The 20,882-nt window shown below is 39.4% G+C and overlaps 1 protein-coding gene across 6 annotated transcripts in view; it reads right to left on the minus strand.

Moving 5' to 3' along the window:
- Nucleotides 1-20,882, minus strand: part of LOC132378539 (F-actin-uncapping protein LRRC16A-like) — a 331,671-nt gene that overhangs the window by 180,100 nt on the left and 130,689 nt on the right. For all 6 annotated transcript variants that reach the window (XM_059945517.1, XM_059945515.1, XM_059945516.1 and 3 more), the window contains 3 exons: nucleotides 14,721-14,809; nucleotides 11,132-11,226; nucleotides 3,887-3,973 (listed from right to left, as the gene is read on the minus strand). In XM_059945517.1, coding sequence (XP_059801500.1) covers nucleotides 3,887-3,973; nucleotides 11,132-11,226; nucleotides 14,721-14,809 — 271 coding nt within the window. The remainder of the gene's footprint in view (nucleotides 1-3,886; nucleotides 3,974-11,131; nucleotides 11,227-14,720; nucleotides 14,810-20,882) is intronic.

Genomic DNA, 20,882 nt, shown 5'->3' on the forward strand with positions numbered 1-20,882 from the left:
TATTGTTAAATGTAGTGTCAACCTCAGATTTTTTTTAAAGAACTGTTAATACACATTGCAAAGAAAATCTCAATATATTCAACGTGGAAACAGTGGTGGGGGGTATGGGCAGGAGATTATAAGATTTGGATACCATTAACATTTTCCTGCATCCCACTGCTTTTAAAAACAATACATAACCAAGATTACACTGCTACTAGTTACATGGTGCTAGCAAATTCTATTTTTATTCACCTTTATTTTTTATTTATGAAGTTAGCACTCTGATAAATATAAATAGCCAGAAAAGTAAAAAAATAATTCCTAGTGTAATTGCAGCGCCAGCAATCGGAAGATAGGGGTTCAATTGCTGCTGCTGTCTGTAAGGAATTTGTAGGACCACATAGGTTGCTCTGGTTTCCTCCCACGTTTGAAAAGATGTATGGGTTTGGGTTAGCAAGGCATGGCTGTGCTGTGTTGGAAGCATGGTGACACTTGCAGGCTGCCCCCAATATATCTTTGGGTTGTGTTGCTCACTGATGCAAACACAATTCACGATAGGTTTTGATGAACATGTGACAAATAAAGCTAACCTTTAAAAAACTATCTGGGATAGATTAGGTCATAAAATGGTCATAATTTTTTAAAAATTATGTATTTGAATCTGGGACTACTTATGATAGTGTGACTTCTTCAAATATACTGAACAATATAGTCAACTTGCATTTTGGTACAATAGCTTTCTCTCAGCTCCAACATAAACTTTATTGGGTATTCATGTCACAGCCACCAGACACACAATGGCTTGCTGCACAACTGATCTACTTTTCTGATATCTGTTTATATAAGCTCATATCTGATCAGATTTCTTAATTCAAATCCACCTCAGACTTAATTTGTTTTCTGTGAAACTTCAGGTTGACAGGAGTAATAAACAAGAATTCACTGGTTCAGGCTCACTCAGACAGACCTTGTGGACCATTTTGGATTAAGACTGCACACGTGTTTTTCCTTCTAACCCAACTTGGATATCGCTTCCACCTCAAATGCTTACAGTACATCTTTGAACAACACCTTATGTACTTAGGCACCATCTTTAATATAGAAAACTCTCGGTGGAATGGATGACAATAGATGCCCATGTCAAAGAGGTGTTTACAATGAGGATTTAATAAAGTGACTCTTAAAAGGAAAATTGGAGGTATTTGTTAGTCATGTGGGATGAATGGAGGGAGTAAGGCATGAGTTAAAAGATGCCCATGTGCTAAAGACAATGGAAACTACACCAGTGTTTGGAAGCAAAAGTGTGGGAGTGCCTGGAAACTGCAGGCTACAGCAGCTTCACTGAAGAAAAGCTACACTGGGCTATTAACTGATGTATAAACAAAATAAAGATAGGCAAAGCGCAAGACAAAAGTCTTGGTTGAAACGATATGTTTTAAGCAAGATAGAGGAGGAGATCAGTTCATATCTGAGGGCAGCATTCAACATCATCAGCTGAAATGGGGAGAACGAGTGGACACGATAAGAGTTTGTGCTGTTGATAAAGTAAAGCCATGAAGGAATTTAAACAAACATGTTGGAAATTTGTGGGAGGAGGAAAGGGTAAAGTCATGAAGAAATTCAAACAAACATGTTGGAAGCTTGAAAACTCTAACATGGGGAAACTGCAAGTCCAAGTAGACGACAGCTGAGAGGAACTTGGTATGGAGTGGACAAGCTGGAGTAAGGATAACAGGGAATGGAAGGCAAAATACAACAGCTCTGCCTACAACATACAATGATGTTTACATTTCAGAAGTACTGTTACTGATTCTGGATATTTTGAAATGTACAATGTGTATTAGATAAAGACTCCCCTCACCTATGACAAAGAAGTCAATGTGGATGGTGCCTTTATAGCTGGTTTAATACCCAATTCACTGTCTAACAAAAGCATGGCATAGCTTATTAGTGCATTGCAAATATACGTCACTATCAAATGGGAGTCTTGGTTGGCGTGGATGAGTTGGACCACTGTATTTGTTTTCGTGCTGTATGATTCTAACATCTTGCAGACCCAGTCTGTAAGAAATACGAGATATAATTTCATGGGAGCACCACATTCTGCAAGTTCTCTACCAGGTAGCACATTATGTTGGTTTGATATGCATTCATTTCTGTTGCGACTGAGGCCCAAAATGATCCAAGCTCCCTGAGTAATTGTATTGTGAGTACATTAAAATCAGTAGCTCGACAAGGCTTACCAACTTCTCAACACATTAGGAAAATACGTTAGGTCTCATCAGTATCACCTACGTCCAAAATGCACTTGAAATCTGGGAATGATCTCATGTAAAGCTGTTTTTTGCATAAAAGCCATGAGTATCTCAGTAAAAAAAAACAGAGAACAAGAGAATAACAGCAAAGTAATCATTTAAATAGAATTACCAGAGTTTGCACAATGGAATTGTTACATCAGTTTCTGCTCCTTTATTTGGATAAAGTTCAAAAGCAGAGATTGAGAAGAAACGGGACTTGTTAACAGGTTGTGGTATAGATGATATTTGCCTATTATAATTAAATTTGACACATTTAACTTGAGGAGAAAGGCATGGAATGGGAATACATGTTGAAGATATGGTGGTATAGACTTATGACAATTTAATAGAAAAGACTACATTTTTATATCTGCTATCAGATCTCTTTCAGGAATGTTCACCAACACTTGAAAGGAATTGGATCACTTTGGCCCAATTTGCTAACAGCAAACTCTGACAAACAGCAATCTGATGATGACCAGATCATTTCCTGGATATTACAGCTCAAGCAAGGGATTAGTTGGTGATTACTGAGTCAGCAAATATTTTGATCAAGGGGCTATCTATGGGAAGGTCAGCATACAAGGCTCATGCGTGATTTACTGCTGAACAAGGTCACAAAGAAAGGGAAGCTTACAGGGGAGAGAGATTTAATGGAAATGGATGTGCAATTTGCAGCAAGTATATAATTTTTCACTGCAACACACACAAAATGATGGTGGAGTTCAGCAGGCCAGGCAACAACTATGGAGAAAAGGGTCTCAGCCTGACATGCCAACTGTATTTCCCTAGATGCTGCCTGGCCTGCTGAGTTCCTCCAGTATTTTGTGTATGTTGCTTGGATTTCTGGCATCTGCAGATTTTCCTCTTGTTTGTGATTTTTCATTGCACTATTTTTCAAGGAAATTAATTGTGTTGTGAACAGGGAGTATGTTATACGATCCAACGTCCAAGTAAAACTATTTATTAGAAATATCAGCTGAGGGAAATATCAACTGATGGGTGGAGACGCACATATTAACAGAAGTATGAACAGGTAAAAATCACAAAAATGCTTCTAGCATTTAAAGTTTGTAAATAGGACACAGAATACAAGGCAAATTAAGATATGTACAAAGTTGTAAGCACCAAGTACAAGGCCATAGTATTAATTCACAGCTGATAAAGTAAATTAACTTTTATTGGCAGCATAGAAAGAATATTAAGAGAACATCAAGAGGCAGAGGTTTTACAGAATGCCTTCAGGGAAAGAAGTATAGAGAGGAAAAGAAGTTTATGGAGTTGTTATTATACCAAATATCAGCAATTGAGGCAGATATTATTGTACATTTGAAGAAATATGGGCAACATTGAAAATAATGGAAACTACAGGACCTCAAAGGACAAAGAAGGGTTTAATTTTGTGTTATTCTAAAAAAAAGTTGCTCAAACACAAAGAGCCTCGATGTACTAGATTTTGTCATTATTTGGTGGTGTGCAATTGATGCAATTAACTGACTGCTGGCTTCAAATCTCTGCTCTCTCCCTGTTTAAGTTAAGTTAGATGCATTTCATAATTATCCTCTCACACCCTCTACTGAAAAAGCAAATAATATTTTTATCAGTACCTTTAGGTGACAAGGAGGTTTTTGACATGTTTAAATGTTTCAGCCCCTTTGGAATTTTGGCAAATTGGCTGCTCAAGGAAGACATACCTACAAAACAAATCCGATTATTAAATCCTTATTGAACACTGAACCAAATACATATCTCCAAAAGTCACAAAACTCCAACTATAGCAAGAGCACATTGTTTTTGGATATAAAGTACCATCCGATTCGAATCATACCACATTTCTTGTTAATAATTCAATGCTGAAAGCAGTTAGGCAGTTAATTCAAGCCAACATAACATTCTAGACTGAGACATAGATTTAAAATGAGAAAAAATCCATTATGAAGCATATTACACATAATGAAAATCAATTCAGTGTCTTTACAGCAATGATATTTTCAAGTATTCATTTAGAAAAATAAACATTTTCACAACAGAATTGTCTGTGAACTTGGAGAGGGCAAAATACTTAGAAAAAAATCTTCATTTCTTTTGAGTGACAAGTTGTGGGTTCAAGCTCACTTGACACACTTGGTCATGTAATTGCTATTGATGAATGTAGGCAGCGTTGAAATAGATGGCACCACTGCTGCGAGTGGTACCACTCATCAGAAGCAGCAATAAACTGACACCCATGCCACTGAGATCTCGTAACAAGTGGCTGGGGAGCTCCAAGTGTCCTGGCTTATTGTTCAACCAAAACCAGCAAAAATGGATTATCTGAGCAGGAATACAAATGTTGGCGATGTGCCACGGTTACTTCTATTATGCCTCCCTCCACTACCCCTAGTACCTGTCAATTATGACCCTTTGCTACCGACAAAACACTCTGGAACCTTCTTACCTAGAAAATTGCCAATTTGTCTCTCTAAATTTGCTCACATTTCTTTCTCAAACTGCAAGTTTGGGAGGTTTAACTTCACCATTCTCCTTCCCATCAACTCAGTTCTGAGAGGATGGAGGACATGATGCAAGTTCAAATGGATTCTGAAAAATTATGGATTGACACAAATACTCCCAAACTGATTACCACCAGTGAAATTTCAGTGTGCCTTAAACTGTACTTAAATTCACTTTCAGGAAAGAGTTGGCAGACTATAAATCATGCTTGGTTTCTATACACCGTCCTTTGAGTTACCTCTCAGTCCTGTTATCACATTCACTGACTATAAATGGGTACTTGGCTCTATGAGTACTTTCTTTTTACTTTGCAAAACATTCAAATTCTTGATCCAAGTGAGAAAAATATCCTTCATATGTCTCTACAGTAGCCTTTTCTAACATTAAGTCTCTCCTCTTGCTACTGCAGTTCTAATGCGAGAGACCTATCTGAGTATCATGTTCGCACAAACCAGAAAGGAGGTTCCTGGATTTATTTTGATGTTGAGTGTGACTTGCAGCTTGTGGGGGTGGGGGGAGTGGGGATGACTTGAAGAAGTGGAGAAATAAAAATAAAGAAAAACAGAAGATGCTGGAATAACAGAAAACGGAGTAAACACTCAGCAATTCAAGCAGCATCTGTGGAAGGAGAAACTCAATGTTTCACGTCCGGGAGCCTTTATCAAGCAGAGAAGTTGACATTTTCCTAGCTCCTGGATATTTCCAAATAAAAATCTGCAGCCCAGCTAAGAGTCCAATTGTCACAGGGTTGAGACCCAGAGACTAACGGAAAAGCAAGGTTATATGTGGCTTTGCTCTTAAAAGATAACCTCTGAAATGATCAACCTAGCACTCAGCCCAAAGGTACCTCCTTCTCAAGGTATGGTCAATCAATATGAACCCTGTCAGTGATGTCAGATTCTGAAGTAAATAAATCATTTGGAAAAAAACAGCAGCATTTTTTTCTGTATGATGAGCAAATTTCCTTAAATGCTACAGGTTATACAGCCAATTAGAATGCAAGCTGAACAATGTCTGTACACAGTCCCTTTACAGATAAAGGACACAGCTGGCAACCTCACCAGACTTAATGTTTCAGATGTAGAAAGGAGCCCTCACCTACTGACAGGGCAGATCAAAGATGATTTGACAGTTCAAAAAAGTGAACACTGTCATATAATTGATGGGTTATTCCTCAGAATTTGAGGAATTATGACACACTACCAGGTGGGACATACTTTAGTGCAATGTGCTACCATGCAAGTATGCAACGAGTGATTGATGCAGAGGAGACAGGGCCCTTTTTTTAAAGCATATTATGAGTTCTAAAGGGAGAAGAATAGAGTTGACAACCTGCATACACTGAAGCTCAGGTCAGACCCTGCTTTTAAGGAGTTTGTAGAACTTACTTTAAGATAGCCAAGTGTCAATCTTTATGACTTTTAAATTACATTACTGAGAATAATTCACAAGAGTTGATTTAAACCATGTTATTTGGAGTTACGGAGATGCAAGAGACTACCAATGCTAGAATCTGCAGGACACAAAATGACGGTTCAGGCAAAAATCTATAATCTATGAAGGGAAGTGAAGAGCTGCTGTTTTGGGTCAAGACCCTTAACCTGGATTGAAGGGTGGAGGGGAGATACCCAGTATAAAATGGTGCAGAGAAAGGGTGGAGCAAGAGTTGGCAGGTGATAGGTAGTGATAGGCAGATATGGCGGTGGTGGAAAGGGTGTCACAAGCTGGCAGGTGATAGGTAGATATGGCGGTGGTGGAAAGGGTGTCACAAGCTGGCAGGTGACAGGCAGATATGGCGGTGGTGGAAAGGGTGTCACAAGCTGGCAGGTGATAGGTGGAAGCGACGGAAGGCTGAAAGTGATGGAATCAGATAGGAGGGGAAGGGAGATCATGGAATAAAGGGAGGAAGTTGGAGAGGATGAATGTGTGGGTGAAGGGCAGATAGTGATTAGTGGGGGTGTTGGGAGATAAGGCAGTGGAGGCCAGGTGGATAGAGAAAAGAGAAAAGGAACAGGGGAGAGTGGTTACCAGAGGTTGTGAGAATTCAGTGGTCATACTGCCAGGTTAAAGACTGCACAGGCTTTTCTTGCAGTTAACATGGAGACAGAGCTTCAGCTGAGTGCTAGCTGCTGCCAACTGTTTGTTCAGCGTCCACATGTGGACTAGGTAAATGCAAGTGGGTGGACAATGTGCTAAATGTAGCCGTATCTAGTCCATTACTGATACTGGTATAAAATACAACACAGAAATACTAGCAATATGTCCAAGAAGGAATTTGGTTGTTACATTCCAGGGCAGAGGCATTGTTAAAAAGGCCAGCATCTGCTGGTAGAGGTGTGAACAGTATCATTGAACCACTGCTGTCCTTCAGGAAAAGGAATTCCCAGAATGTTTCTGGAGAGAGTGTTCCAGAATTTAAACCAAGCCACAATTTATTTCGAAGTAAGGATGGTGCTCCACCTGGAGAAGAATCCACCATCTGGGCCATACCATCTTATCATAGATTCCATCAGGCAAGAGGTACAGAAGCTGAGGTCCCATGTCCAAGAACAGTCATTTTCCTTCAATCTTTTAAACTAACCTGCACAACCCTAATCTTGATTAATTGACTTAGTTTATTTATATTCTCATTGTGTTCTTTCTTATGAAACTTTGTACAATTTATGCGTTTCTTATTAATGTATGTGATGCAATGTGCTTGAGATGCTGCTGCAGTTAAGTTTTTATTGCAAACGTACACACATGTACTTTGGTATAGGATAACAAACTCTGACTAGATGGTACAGACTGCAGCCAGGGCACACTGGTGGTGCAGTGAATCACTATTTCAGGTGGTGGATGGGGCACCAAAGAGGTAGTCACTGTTTGCTTTGTCGCAGATGGTATTGAACTTTGAAACTGGAACTTATCTCATCATTGTTGTGATTTTGTAGTTCTAAATGGCTTTATAACTCCAAGAGGAGGACAACCTCGATGTAGGGTTTGGATGCCTCAATGACCCGGAGAATTATGTTGACTGGAGTTAGGGCTACTGGTAGGGTCACCCATGCCAGGTCAAAGGGTAGAGAGAGGCCAGACTAAGAGTGGTGCACCTGTCCTCCGGGTTCAGCTCAGGGCCAGCAGCCCTGACTGGTCAAAAAACTACTGTTACAGAAACAGCAACAAAGAATGGAGACAGAAATGGACAAGACAAATTACACAGACAGAAATGGAGGACCTTAACAGCTGCCCCAAGTGCCAGCAGCGTAATAGGCAGATGAAATAGCTACAGTGATCATTTCAAAAACTCAGTTTCAATTCTTCTATAGATTAGGAAATAGCAAATGTGTCTCCATGAGCTAAGGGTGGAAGATGAAAGGTAAGAAATCAGGAGGCAAGTTAGAGTAACATTTATTGTTGGTAAGACACTGGAGTCAGTAATTAAAGCAGAAGTGGATAATCATTTAAGAAGATTCAAGATTAATCAAATCAACTCAACTTGGTTTGATAAAAAAAACTAAATTATGTTTAACAAGTTTGCTTCAAGGATGCAACAATAGGTGTTGATATAAAGATATTTGTAGAAGTGCATCTGGATTTCCAAAAGGCATTTGACAAGGTGCAACATTAAAAGGTTTTCAGCACAGGTTGAAAGCTCAAAATATTGAAGGAAGTGTGTTAAAAGTTGGAAAAAATAGGTCTTTTTTCAGTCTGGAAGAGTATAATGAATAGAGTGCCCCAGGGAGCAGTTCCTGACCTTCAATTATTTATGATTTATATTACTAACTAGGAGAAGGGGCAGAATGGAGAGTATCTACATTTGCTAACGACAGGCATGTTGAGATAATGTTGCCGTGATTCTGCAAAGGGATATAGATCCACTGAGCGACTGGGTGAAAACTTGGCAAATGGAGTTTAAAGCGGGCAAGTGGGAAGACATATAATTCAGTAAAGTAATCAAAAGGAAGATTGTCTATAGAGAAGGAAGCTACATATGAGCAAAGTAAAGAAGGATTCTAAGCTTTCGTGCGTGGGGATTACAAAAAGTCAGCAGACAACTACAGCATGTAGATGAGGAGGCAAATGGAAAAATGGTGTAACCCTCGGTTCGGCCAGTGGCTTACACTGGCTTTTATTGTGAAGGGGCTAGAGTTTAAAAATTGGGAAGTTTTGTTAAAATTATACAGGTTGCTGGTGAGGCCACACCTGAAGTACTGTGCACAGCTTTGGACCCCTTACTAAAGAAGGGTTATAGTAGCAGTGGAGACAATCCAAAGGAGGTTTAGCAGGCTAAATCCTATCCAGCATGGTGAAATAGGTCAGGATTGTATTCCTTTCTCAAAGGAATGAAGGGTAATCATGATCTTAAGAGGGTTTGACAGGACAGATGGCAAGATTTGGTCAAAGAAGTGTGAAACTCTGGAATTCTTTGGCCCAAATATAGTGGAGACCAGATCATTTACAGCGGACATTGATAAATATTTGAACTATTGAAGACTTGAGGGTTATGGTGAACTGGCACAGAAGTGAAGTTGAGGTCTGTCTAGATGAATCAATATCATACTGAATGGCAAGACAGGTTTGAGCTGTCCGGTAGCCAACTCCTTTTGGTGTTTTCATTAACAGGAGGGACTTGAATAAGGGGATGAAGCGACAATGTATGTAGAAATTTCTTCTCGCAGAGGGTAGTTAGTATCTGGAATTATCTGCCCCAGAGAGTTGTGGAAGACAGGTGGCCCAGTGAAGGCTTTGGTCAATGGTGTCTGCCAAGATGATGATAGTAGGGCTCCTGACACTGGTTATTCTATTTCGTTATCAGCAATAAATACTGCTAATTGAATTGAGCACTGTATAATCAGTGAACATTAAATGGAAGGAAAGTCATTGACCAAGGTATATTGGAGTTCAGTAAATGGAAAACAAGTTCAGCTTAATGGCACTGTAAATAGAACCTTCTGTCATTTTGCTGAGCATTGAGGGAGAGTGACTGTACAGTAGTTAGCCAGTATGGATTTGTACTAAATTTATTTGGACAGAATGTACTTGGATAATTTTCAGAATGTTGAGTGGATGTCGGTGTTGTAACGTACCAGAATAGTTGATTAGAGGCTCAGCCAATTCTTGGAGCAAGCCTTTAAATCTATACTTGGAATTTGCCTTGACCCAATTTGCTGCTGTATCCATTTCACTGACTGGTTATTCCGAATCATTTTGAGATGTGACAAGTCCAATGTGTTTTTGTGTATATGGAAACAGAAAATGCTGCAAATGCTCAGCAAATTAGACAACAACCATGGAAAGAGTAACACTTAACATATCAGAATTGAACAATTACCTCTGTTTTTCCTTCCACAATGCTGCCTGACCTGCTGACTGATTCGAGCATTTCGGTTTTTATTTCAGATTTTGAACATCAACAGCTTTGTTCATTCACACACTGTGTGTTTGTTGCATTAAAAAATACAGAATGCTTTCAATATGCTCAACATAGCAGTAGAGGAGACCATGGACAGAAATATCAGAATGGGAGTAGGAAGTTGAATTGAAACTGAAGATCCCGTCTTTTGCAACGGACAGAGCGAAGGTGCTCAACAGATTGGTTCTCCAATATGCACAGGGTCTTACCTATGTACAGGCCCCACTGGGAGCACCAGATACAATAGCTGACCCTGAGAGAATCGCAGGTGAAGTTTCGCCTCACCTGAAAGAACTGTTTGGGGCTCTGAATGACGGTGAGGAAGGATGTTTGCAATGATAAGTACCAGGAGGGAGAGCAGTAAGGAGGGATGAGAGGACAAAGGAGTTCCATAGAGAGTAATCCCTACTGAAAGTGGGAGATGGTGGAAAGAGGGAAAGATGCACTTAACAATCAGATCCCACAGGAGATGATGGAAGTTACCAGACTGATGTACTGCATACGGAAGCTTGTGGGGTGGTAGATAAGGACAAAGAGAGCCCTATCCCTGCTGTGTCCTTTCTGTGATGAGTTTAGCTGGTATAAATCATGTGAATACAGGAACTTCACATCAACTGATGCACAGTGAGGCAGAGTGCAAACTATTTTGGAGGAAGTCTTGGTGCATCGCAAATAGCAGCTTTTTGTAAGAAACAGCTTTACAGTTTTCACCGGAGGTAACTGAACCATGTGAGTATTCAGTCAAAGGCCACCATTAACAATTGTAAAAAATACATACAATTTTTATGAACTCATTGACTGCATAATGAAAAACGTGCAGAGACAAGAGGAAATCTGATGCTAGCAGCTTAGTTCAACAGGTGTGTGATCTTGCTTAGCTACTCAACAGATGCAACTCAGTTGCATGTAGAAGCAAAGTTAATAAAAATCTGTAGGCTAATTTTATGGATGGCAGTTCACATACCTCTGTCCTCCAGCTGATTATTGGCAAGATTGATTGTGTGAAGTCCTGAGTTGGGATTGTGAGCGAGAGCACTAGCCAACTTCTGTGCAAAATCCCTAGGAGAAAAAATGATTAAAAACTCTATCAAGGGATGCACTTGAACATTAATTCCCAAGCAGGTACAACATAGTTAAGGAGCATGAGCCATGGATCAGTCTCTAAATATGTATTATACCCAAACCTTACTGCTCAATCTCATCCACACACTGCTTCCATACTCCTTCTGACAATAATCTGTAAAGTTATCCACAGCTCATTTTATTCTTGTTCTGGGTTCCTGTAAAGAGACTTCGAATATCTTATGTGCAATATTGTATATAATTCTGAGCTATTTTATTTCGTCCAAATTGAGGAATGCAAAATCGAGGGAGTATTTATGCTCCAAAAGGACTGCAACCATGTCCTAGGGTTTGAAGGCTTGCGTGCCTCAATGACCCGGAGAGCTAAGTTGGCTGGAGTCAGGGTCTCTTGCTTGGGTCTCCCATGCCAAACAGGTCAAAGGGTGGAGGCCAGACTAAGAGCGATCCACTGGTCCTCCAGGTTAAGGGGTTCAGCTCAGGGATAACAACTTTGAATGCTTAAAAAAAAATTGTTGCTGAAAAAACAATGAAAGAAACCTTCGTTGCTCTCCTAAACACCAGCAGTGTAACAGGAATTAAGAAAGTATAGCATATACACCAATGCACATAAATAGTGCAAAATCGGCTGGGTTTCACATACAGTGATTTATCTCTTTGCATATAATATGTGCATTTTAAACAAACCTGAAGTTACCGTTGGCAGGAAGTCCTGAGATCAAACCTGCTACTGACATTGAACCATCCATCTACTGATAACTATTTGTTTTGTCCATTTGTGGATTCAGAATTGGCTTGCCCTGAGAAGGCAGAGGATAGCTGTAGATGGGGCACGTTCTGCCTGCAGGTTGGTGTCCAGTGGTGTTTGCAGGGACCTGGGACCCCTTCTCTTTGTGAACTTCATAAATACCTTGGATGTGGAAGTGGAAGTGTTTGCACATGTCATGAAGTTGGGGGGACTACTGACAGTGTGAAAGGGTATCGTTAGTTACAACAGGTCATCGACAAGATGCAAAGCTGGGCTGAGATGTGACAGACAGAGGTTAAACCGGGTAAGTGTGTAGTGATTGAATTTGAAGGCAGAATAGTGGGCTAATTGTCAGGATTCTTAACAGTGTGGAGTACAGAGAGATCTTGGCTAATATGAGGGGTCATAATTTTAAGGTGATTGGGGTATAGATAGATAGATACTTTATTGATCCCAAAGGAAATTACAGTGTCACAGTAGCATTACAAGTGCACAGAAATAAGTATTAGATCTCATATAGAACTCTTTGGAGCAGTGCATTTGCCTTAGACTATTACTGAAGAGCTTCTCTGTTCAGCCAAGGTGGCATGCAGAGGGTGAGAAACATTGTCCAGAATTGCCAGGATTTTCCATAGGGTCCTTTGTTCAACCACAGCATCCAATGTGTCCAGTTTGACTTCTATATATATATATGCCCTTCTAATCAGTTTACTGATCCTGTTGGCATCACCTGTGTTGATGCCATTGCCCCAGCTCATCACCACACAGAAGATTGTGCTGGCAACAACAGACTGGTAGAACATGTGAAGGAGAGGCCTGTGTACTCCAAAAGACCTCAGTCTCTACAGGAACTAGAGGTGACTCTGGCCCTTCTTTTACAGCCTCTGTATTGGTGATCCACTCGAGTCTGTCATCCAAGTGCACCCCCAGGTACTTATAGGTCCTTCCCACATCCACATCCTCACCACCAATAGTAACAGGGAGCAGTGCAGGCTTAGTCTTCCTAAAGTCCATCACCATCTCCTTTGTCTTACTAATGTTGAGCTGCCGATGATTCAGCTTGCACCATTTGACAAAGTCCTCCACCAAGTCCCTGTATTCATCCTCCTGTCCTCTCTTTATACACCCAACTACTGCTGAGTCATCAGAGAATCTCTGTGGATGACATGACTCGGTGTTGCACCTAAAAGTCCAAGGGTGTCAGAGATTTTTTACACTTAGATCATCTGGACAACAGTAATACCCATGTCAGGCTGCTGTTGATTGATTACAACACCATCATACCCTCAGTACTAATCAACAAGCTTCAAAACCCGGGCCTTTGGACCAAATGGATCCTCGACTTCCTCTCAGAAAACCACACAGTGTGGATTGGAAATAACATCTCTTCCTCATTAACAACCAACACTGGCCCACCTTAAGAATGTGTATTTAGCCTGCTACTCTATTCTCTCTACACTCATGACTGTGTGGTTAGGACAACTCAAATAACATCTATAAATTTGTCAATGTTGCAACTGCTTTTGACAGAATTTTAGATGGTGACGAGGAGGCGTATAGGAGTGAGATAGGTCAGTTGGTTAAGATCAACAACGACCTTGCATTCAATGTCAGTAAGAACAAGGAACTGAATGTGGACTTCAAGAAGGGCAAGTCGTGGAATACAGACCAGTCCTCATCGAAGGATCAGCAGTTCAAGTTCTTGGGTGTCAACATCTCTGAAGATGTTTCTGGGCCCAAAATATTGATGAAATTACAAAGACAGCATGCCAGCAGCTTTATTTCTTTAGGAGTTCCAGGTAACCTGGTATGTCACCAAAGGCTCTGGCAAGTTTCTGCAGCTGGATCATGGAGAGCATTCCTGCTGGTTCCATCACTGTCTGGTCTGGAGGGACCACTGCACAAGATTGAAAAAAGCTGCCAATGGTTGTAAACTCAGACAGCTCCATCATGGGCACTAGCCTCCCCAGCATCTCCAAAAGGTGATGCCTCAAAAAGGCAGCATCCATCATTAAGGACCCCCATCACTCAGGACATCCTCTCTTCTTATTACTACCACCAAAGAGGTGGCCCCGGGTTCTGAAGACAGACACTCAGTGTTTTAGGAATGGCTTCTTCCCTCTGCCATGAGATTTCTGAAAGGACAATGAACCTGTGTACACAAACTCACTATTTTTTCTCTTTTTGCACTACTTTTTAATTTAAGATTTTATATATCTCTTAGTGTCATTTAGTTTTCTCCTAACGTATTGCACTGTACTGTTGCCGTGAAACAGCAAATCTCCTAACGTATTTCAGTGATGTGGTGGGTGCAAGGAATGGCCTGCCAGAGGTACTGGTAGAGACAGATACATTAGGACATCGAAGGAACATTTAGACAGGAACATTGGTGATTTTTAAAAAAGAGGCCAATATAGGGTAGTTTGATCTTCAGAGTAGGTTAAAAGGTTGGTACAACATTATGGGCAGACAGGCATGTATTGCAGGCATGTATGTTCTAGGATTGCAGTAAACTCTTTAGGGCAACTAATGTATACTGCACCAATCCAAATACAAACACTATAAACAGATTATGAGTGTTCACACATGAAAAGCATTATTCTGAAGCTTTTATGATACATAGCTTAAACTCCATTTAATGGTTTTATAAATCTTAAAAGATTATTTAATCTTTTTCCTAGAGCTTACATACTTTTGAATCAATGACTAACCAAATAGTACTTACGTTCGCAATCCTCCATTTTCCAGCACCAGCTCCTCCAAACGTGTGGACCGAGCAATCACTCGTAGGATTTGGTCACAAACATCTGTGGACTGAAGAATTAGAAAATGAAATCTGCCTAAAATTAAAAATAGATGATAATGATAAACAAAGCACAAACCACACCCAAATGATGCACACATTATTCTATTCCATTGGACGGAGAACCTCAATTCAAGATTTCTCCCTCCTCACTACCATATTAACACTCCTTCCTTAAAAAAAGGAGGAATTCTGTCAGTTTTAGCAGGATTGTCAGCTAAAGTGCTGTAAAGTCAAACAATATGACAATAAGAAAAAGCTAATCGGCCAAACTACTTGTCCTGTCCTGGACTCAGCAGGCAAATGTAATTGCGAAGAAAGCTTGGCAGCACCTCTATTTTCTTAGGAGTCTGCAGAGATTCGGCATGACATCTAGAACTTTGACAAGCTTCTATAGGTGTGTGCTGGAGAGTGTATTGACTGCCTGCACCACAGCCTGGTTCGGGAACACCGAAGCACTTGAACAGAAAATCTTACAAAAAAGTGGTGGACTTGGCCCAGTACATCACAGGTTAAGCCCTCCCAACTATTGAAACACCGAAGAGATCTCCACTACCCAAGTCATACTCTCTTCTCGCTGCTGCCATCTGGTAGAAGGTACACTTCAGGACTCGCACCACAAGGTTTAAGAACAGTTATTACCCCTCAACTATCAGGCTCTTGAAAAAAAGAGGGAATAACTACACTCAAATCACTTGGCCCATCACTGAAATGTTCTTAAAACCTATGAACTCACTTCCAAGGTCTCTTCATCTCATGTTCTCGCTATTTATTGCTATTCATTAATATTTGCATTTGCATAGTTTGTTGTCCTCTGCACTCTGGTTGATCTTTCATTGATCTGGTTATAGTTACTATTCCAGAGGTTTGCTGAGTTTGTCCACAAGATGTTGAACCTCAGGGATGTACATGGAGACATACAGTTGCAAGAAAAAGTTTTGAACCATTTGCAATTACCTGGTTTTCTGTAATCATTACTCTTAAAATGTGGACTGATCATTATCTAAATCATAATAATAGACAAACACAACCTGACTACCCTAATAACACACTAACAATTGTACTTTTCATGTCTTTATTGTTTAATCATTCACAGTCCCGGCTGGAAAAAGCATATGAACCCTTGTACTTAATAAGTGGTAGAAACTACTTTAGCAGCAATAACTTACACCAAATATTTCCTGTAGCTGCTGATCAGGCTTGAACAATGGTGAGGAGGAATCTTAACCCATTCCTCCATACATAACTGTTCCAGTTCATCAATATTTCTGGGATACCTTGCATGAACAGTCCTCCTCATGTCACACCACAGCATCTGAATTGGATTAAGGTCCGGACTCTGACTTGGCCATTCCCAATTTTCTTCTTTTTAAATGTGTGTTTCGGATCATCGCCTTGTTGTATCATCCAACTCTTATTTAAGCTTCAGGTGATGGACTACTACCCAAAATTCTTCTGTAACATGTCTTTTTTTAAATTTTTGAATTAAGTTTTCAAATAGGATACAGAGTGGAATAGAATAATATCAACCCTCCCCCCCTCCCCTTAACCCCCCCCCCCCAACATATCCCTATATAAAAAAAGAGGGAAAAAAAGAAAGATAGAAAAAAAGAAAGAGTGCCTGGATATCGGAAGATCCCCACATGCTCCATGGAGTTCATAACAGCTTTAATATATATATATTTATTTATTTCCCCAGATGACCAATAACTTTATCTTCGGAGCACCTATATATTTAATCCTATCTTTTATAAATAAGGGTGCCAGGTTTTCAGAAATATGTAATACTTATTTTTTAAATTATAAGTAATTTTTTCAAGTGGAATGCAGCTAAAAATTTCATTATTCCAACGGCCAATAGTTCAGTATGAATCCGATTTCTGTGATAGCCTTTTTGGCTACTGCCAATGCAATTTTTATGAATTCTTTCTGATATTTGTTCAATTTAGGTTTCGGTTTTATCCCTTCAATATCACCTAGTAAAAATAATATTGGATAATGTGGAATTTGTGTTCCAATAATTTGTTCCAATAAAATTCTTAAATTTGTCCAAAAAGGTTGAATTTTAAAACAAGCCCAAGTAGAGTTTCAAAAATTAGCAATTTCTTGATTACATCGAAAACATTGATCAGATAAATTTGGGCTTGAATTTTTTTTTTGTGGTGTAATATATAATTGATGTAAAAAATTGTATTGCACTAAATCTAAGTCGAACATTTGTTGTATTTGTCATACTGCAAGACATAATTTTGACCAACTTATTTCTTCAATTTTAATATTCAAATTAGTTTCCCATTTTTGTCTTGACTTAGGAATTCCTTGTTTAATTGTCTGTTTTTGAATCAAATTATACATACAAGAAGTAAATTTTTAAATTTTTTCTTTTTGAATTAAAGTTTCTATTTCATTAGGTTTCGGCATTAACGTTGTATGACCCAGTTTATCTCTTAAATAAGCCCTTAATTGGAAATAACAGAAAAGAGTGTTATTTGATATTTTATATTTATTCTTTAATTGATCAAATGACATTAATATACCTCCTTCAAAACAGTCTCCTATATATTTAATCCCTTTTTGAAACCAGTTATATAAGAGTTGGTTATCCATTGTAAAAGGAATGAGTCTATTTTGAATTAGAGGTCTCTTTGCTAATAAAGATTTCTTTATCTCATCATCAACATTTGTCTTATTCCATAGATCAATCAAATGTTTTAATATAAGGGATTCTTTCTTTTCCCGTATCCATTTAGATTCCCATTTATATATAAAATCTTCTGGTATATTTTCTCCTATTTTATCTAATTCTATTCTAATCCATGCTGTTTTATCTTCATCAAATAAAGATGCAATAAATCTAAGTTGATTTGCTTTATAATAATTCTTAAAGTTTGGTAATTGTAACCCTCCTAGGTCAAATTTCCATGTCAATTTTTCCAACGATATTCTTGACATCTTAGGAACTTCAAAGGAACCTCCTCACACATTTATTTAACTTTTGAAAAAACTTCTGTGGTAGTTGTATTGGTAGTATTTGGAATAAATACTGTAATCTAGGGAATATATTCATTTTTACAGCATTGACCTTACCTACTAATGTTATCGGTAACATCATCCATTTATCAAGAGCTTCTTTAATTTTTTTCCAATAATGGCAAATGATTTAATTTATATAAATTCTTTATATTGTTATCAACTCTTATACCTAAATACTTTATACCATTTATTGGCCATCTAAATTGAGTTACTAATCGACATTGATTATAATCTCCTTTAGTAAGGGGTAAAATTTCACTTTAATCCCAATTTATTTTATACCCTGATATTTTCCCATGTTCTTCCAATCTAGAAGATAATTAACACAACAAATACAATGGGTTTGTTAGATAAATCAGAACATCATCAGCAAATAGGTTAATCTTATATTCCTCCTGATTAACTCTGAAACCCATAATATCTGAGTCAGTTCTAATTAATTCAGCTAATGGTTCTATCGCCAATACAAATAAAGCAGGTGATAATGGACAACGTTCTCTAGTTGACCTTGTTAACTGAAATGATGTTGAAATTTGGCCGATTGCTACTACTTTAGCTTTGGGATTAGTATTTAAGGTTTTAATCCAATTTATAAAAGATGCTCCTAATCCATATTTTTCCAAAACCTTAAATAAGAAATCCCATTCCAATCTATCAAATGCTTTTTCTGCATCCAAAGCAACTGCCACACTGGGGGACGTCACGTGATGACATAGGATCGAGACGTGGAAATCCAGCTCTCCCGTAAAAAACCAGTAAAATAATGTTTAAGTGAAGAAAAGTTAGTAAATACTTTTTAAAAATTACTTATAAACTACTCAGGATTGTCTTTAGATATGTCTCCTAAACAGAAACAGAAAAAAACTACTACTTTGAAGACAGCACGAGTTGGGAAGGAAACAGGGCCGCCCATTATGACGGAACCTCGTACTCAGTTTGTGGTTGGAGTGACTCGGGTCTCCAATGATCCTCTGGGTCCTTTTTACGCACCTGTTTCTGTAAATGTACTGAATAGTGGGAAGTTCACATCTACAGATGTGCTGGGCTGTCTGCACCACTCTCTGCAGAGTCCTGTGATTGAGGGGAGTACAGTTCCCATACCAGGCGGTGATGCAGCCAGTCAGGACTCCCTCAATTGTGCCCCTGTAGAAAGCTCTTAGGATTTGGTGACTCATGCCAAACTTCTTCAACCGTCTGAGGTGAAAAAGGCGCTATTGTGCTTTTATCACCACACAGCCCGTATGTACAGACCACGTGAGATACTCAGTGATGTTTATGCCGAGGAACTTAAAGCTGTTCACCCTCTCAAACCCAGACCCATTGATGTCAATAGGGGTTACCCTGTCTCCATTCCTCCTGTAGTCCACAACCAGCTCCTTTGTTAATGAAACGTTGAGGGAGAGGTTGTTCTCTTGATACCACTATGTCAAGGTGATGACTTCTTCTCTGTAGGCTGCCTCATTATTATTTGAGATTAGGCCAATCAGTGTAGTATCGTCAGCAATTTAGCAGATTGGAGCTGTGGGTGGCGACACAGTCATGGTCATAGAGAGTAAAGGAGGGGGCTTAGGACACAATCCTGAGGGGCTCCTGTGCTGAGGGCCAGAGGGGCAGAGTTGAAGGAACCCACTCTTAACATCTGCCGGTGATCTGACAGGAAGTCCAGGATCCAGCTGCACAAGGCAGGATGAAGGCCGAGGTCTCTGAGCTCCTTGTCGAACCTGGAGGGAACTATGGTGTTGAATGCTGAACTGCTGTCCAAAAACAGCATCCTTCTTCTCCAGATGTGTGACGATGGTGTGTAGAGCTGTGGGTATTGCGTCATCTGTCGATTGGTTGTGTTGGTAGGTGAATTGTAGGGGTCCAGTGTGGGTGGTAGCATGCTGCAGATGTAGTCCTTGACCAGTCTCTCAAAGCATTTGCTTATTATTGAGGTGAGTGCGACAAGACGCCAGTCATTCAGACATGTTACCTTGGTCTTCCTAGGTACAGGAACAATGGGGATGAGGTTTTTATGCATTGTGAATTTTCCTCCAAACACAGTTGAATACATTTCTGCCAAGAAGTTCAACTTTTTTCCTATCTGTCCACAAAATATTATCCCAGAAATATTATGGAACATCCAGGTGGTTTTCGCAAACTTGAGGCGTGCAGCAATTTTATTTTTCGGAGAGCAGTCATTTCCTCTGTGGTGTCTGTTCACGATCACCATTCTTGTTCAGTGTTTTCATTTAGTGGACACACGAACAGAGACTTTAGAAAGTTCTAGAGATTTCTGCAGGTCTTTTGCTGTTACTCTTGGGTTCTTTTTCACCTCCTTCAGCATGTCACTTTGTGATCCTGATATGATCTCTGCAGGGACGCCCAGTCCTAGGGAGAGTAGCAACAGTATTGAATTTCCTCCATTTGTAGGCAATTTCTCTTACTGTGAACTAATGAACACTCAGGTCTTTAGAAATGTTTCTGTAGCCTTTTCCAGCTCCATGAATCTCTATAATTCGTCTTCTAAGGTCTTCTGAAAGTTGTATTGATCGAGGTATGGTGCACATAAACAGATCTTTCTTGTGAAGAGCAGGCTCTGTCAGTAACCTGACTTTGTATCTTTTTCTTAGGGCAGAGCACCTCTCCAACCCACATCTCCAAACTCATCTCACCGACTGAAACACCTGACTCCAAATAGCTTTTCTGGAGGCATTACCCCAGAGGTTCATATACCTTTTGAACCTAGACTAATTGCTTAAATGGTGTACACAGCATTGACAAGAAGAAGTACAATTGTTTGTGCAGCTTTGGCAGATTGTGTTTGTCCATTAGATCAGAGCACATTTTACCACTAATTAATGTAGAAATCCAGGTAATTACTAAGAGTTCACAAATGTTACTTTTGTAATTATGTACTTTGGTAATAAATTTACTCTAAACCTTGAACTGCTTAATTCATGAGAAAAGGAATCAATGGATAGAAAAACAAATATGTAGAAGTGGAGTAAGACAAGTTCCAAAATATAAAAAAGTACACATTTCCTTGAACACATTGTCCTCCATTTACTC

This window comes from Hypanus sabinus, chromosome 20, assembly GCF_030144855.1.
Source record: "Hypanus sabinus isolate sHypSab1 chromosome 20, sHypSab1.hap1, whole genome shotgun sequence".
NCBI lineage: Eukaryota > Metazoa > Chordata > Chondrichthyes > Myliobatiformes > Dasyatidae > Hypanus > Hypanus sabinus.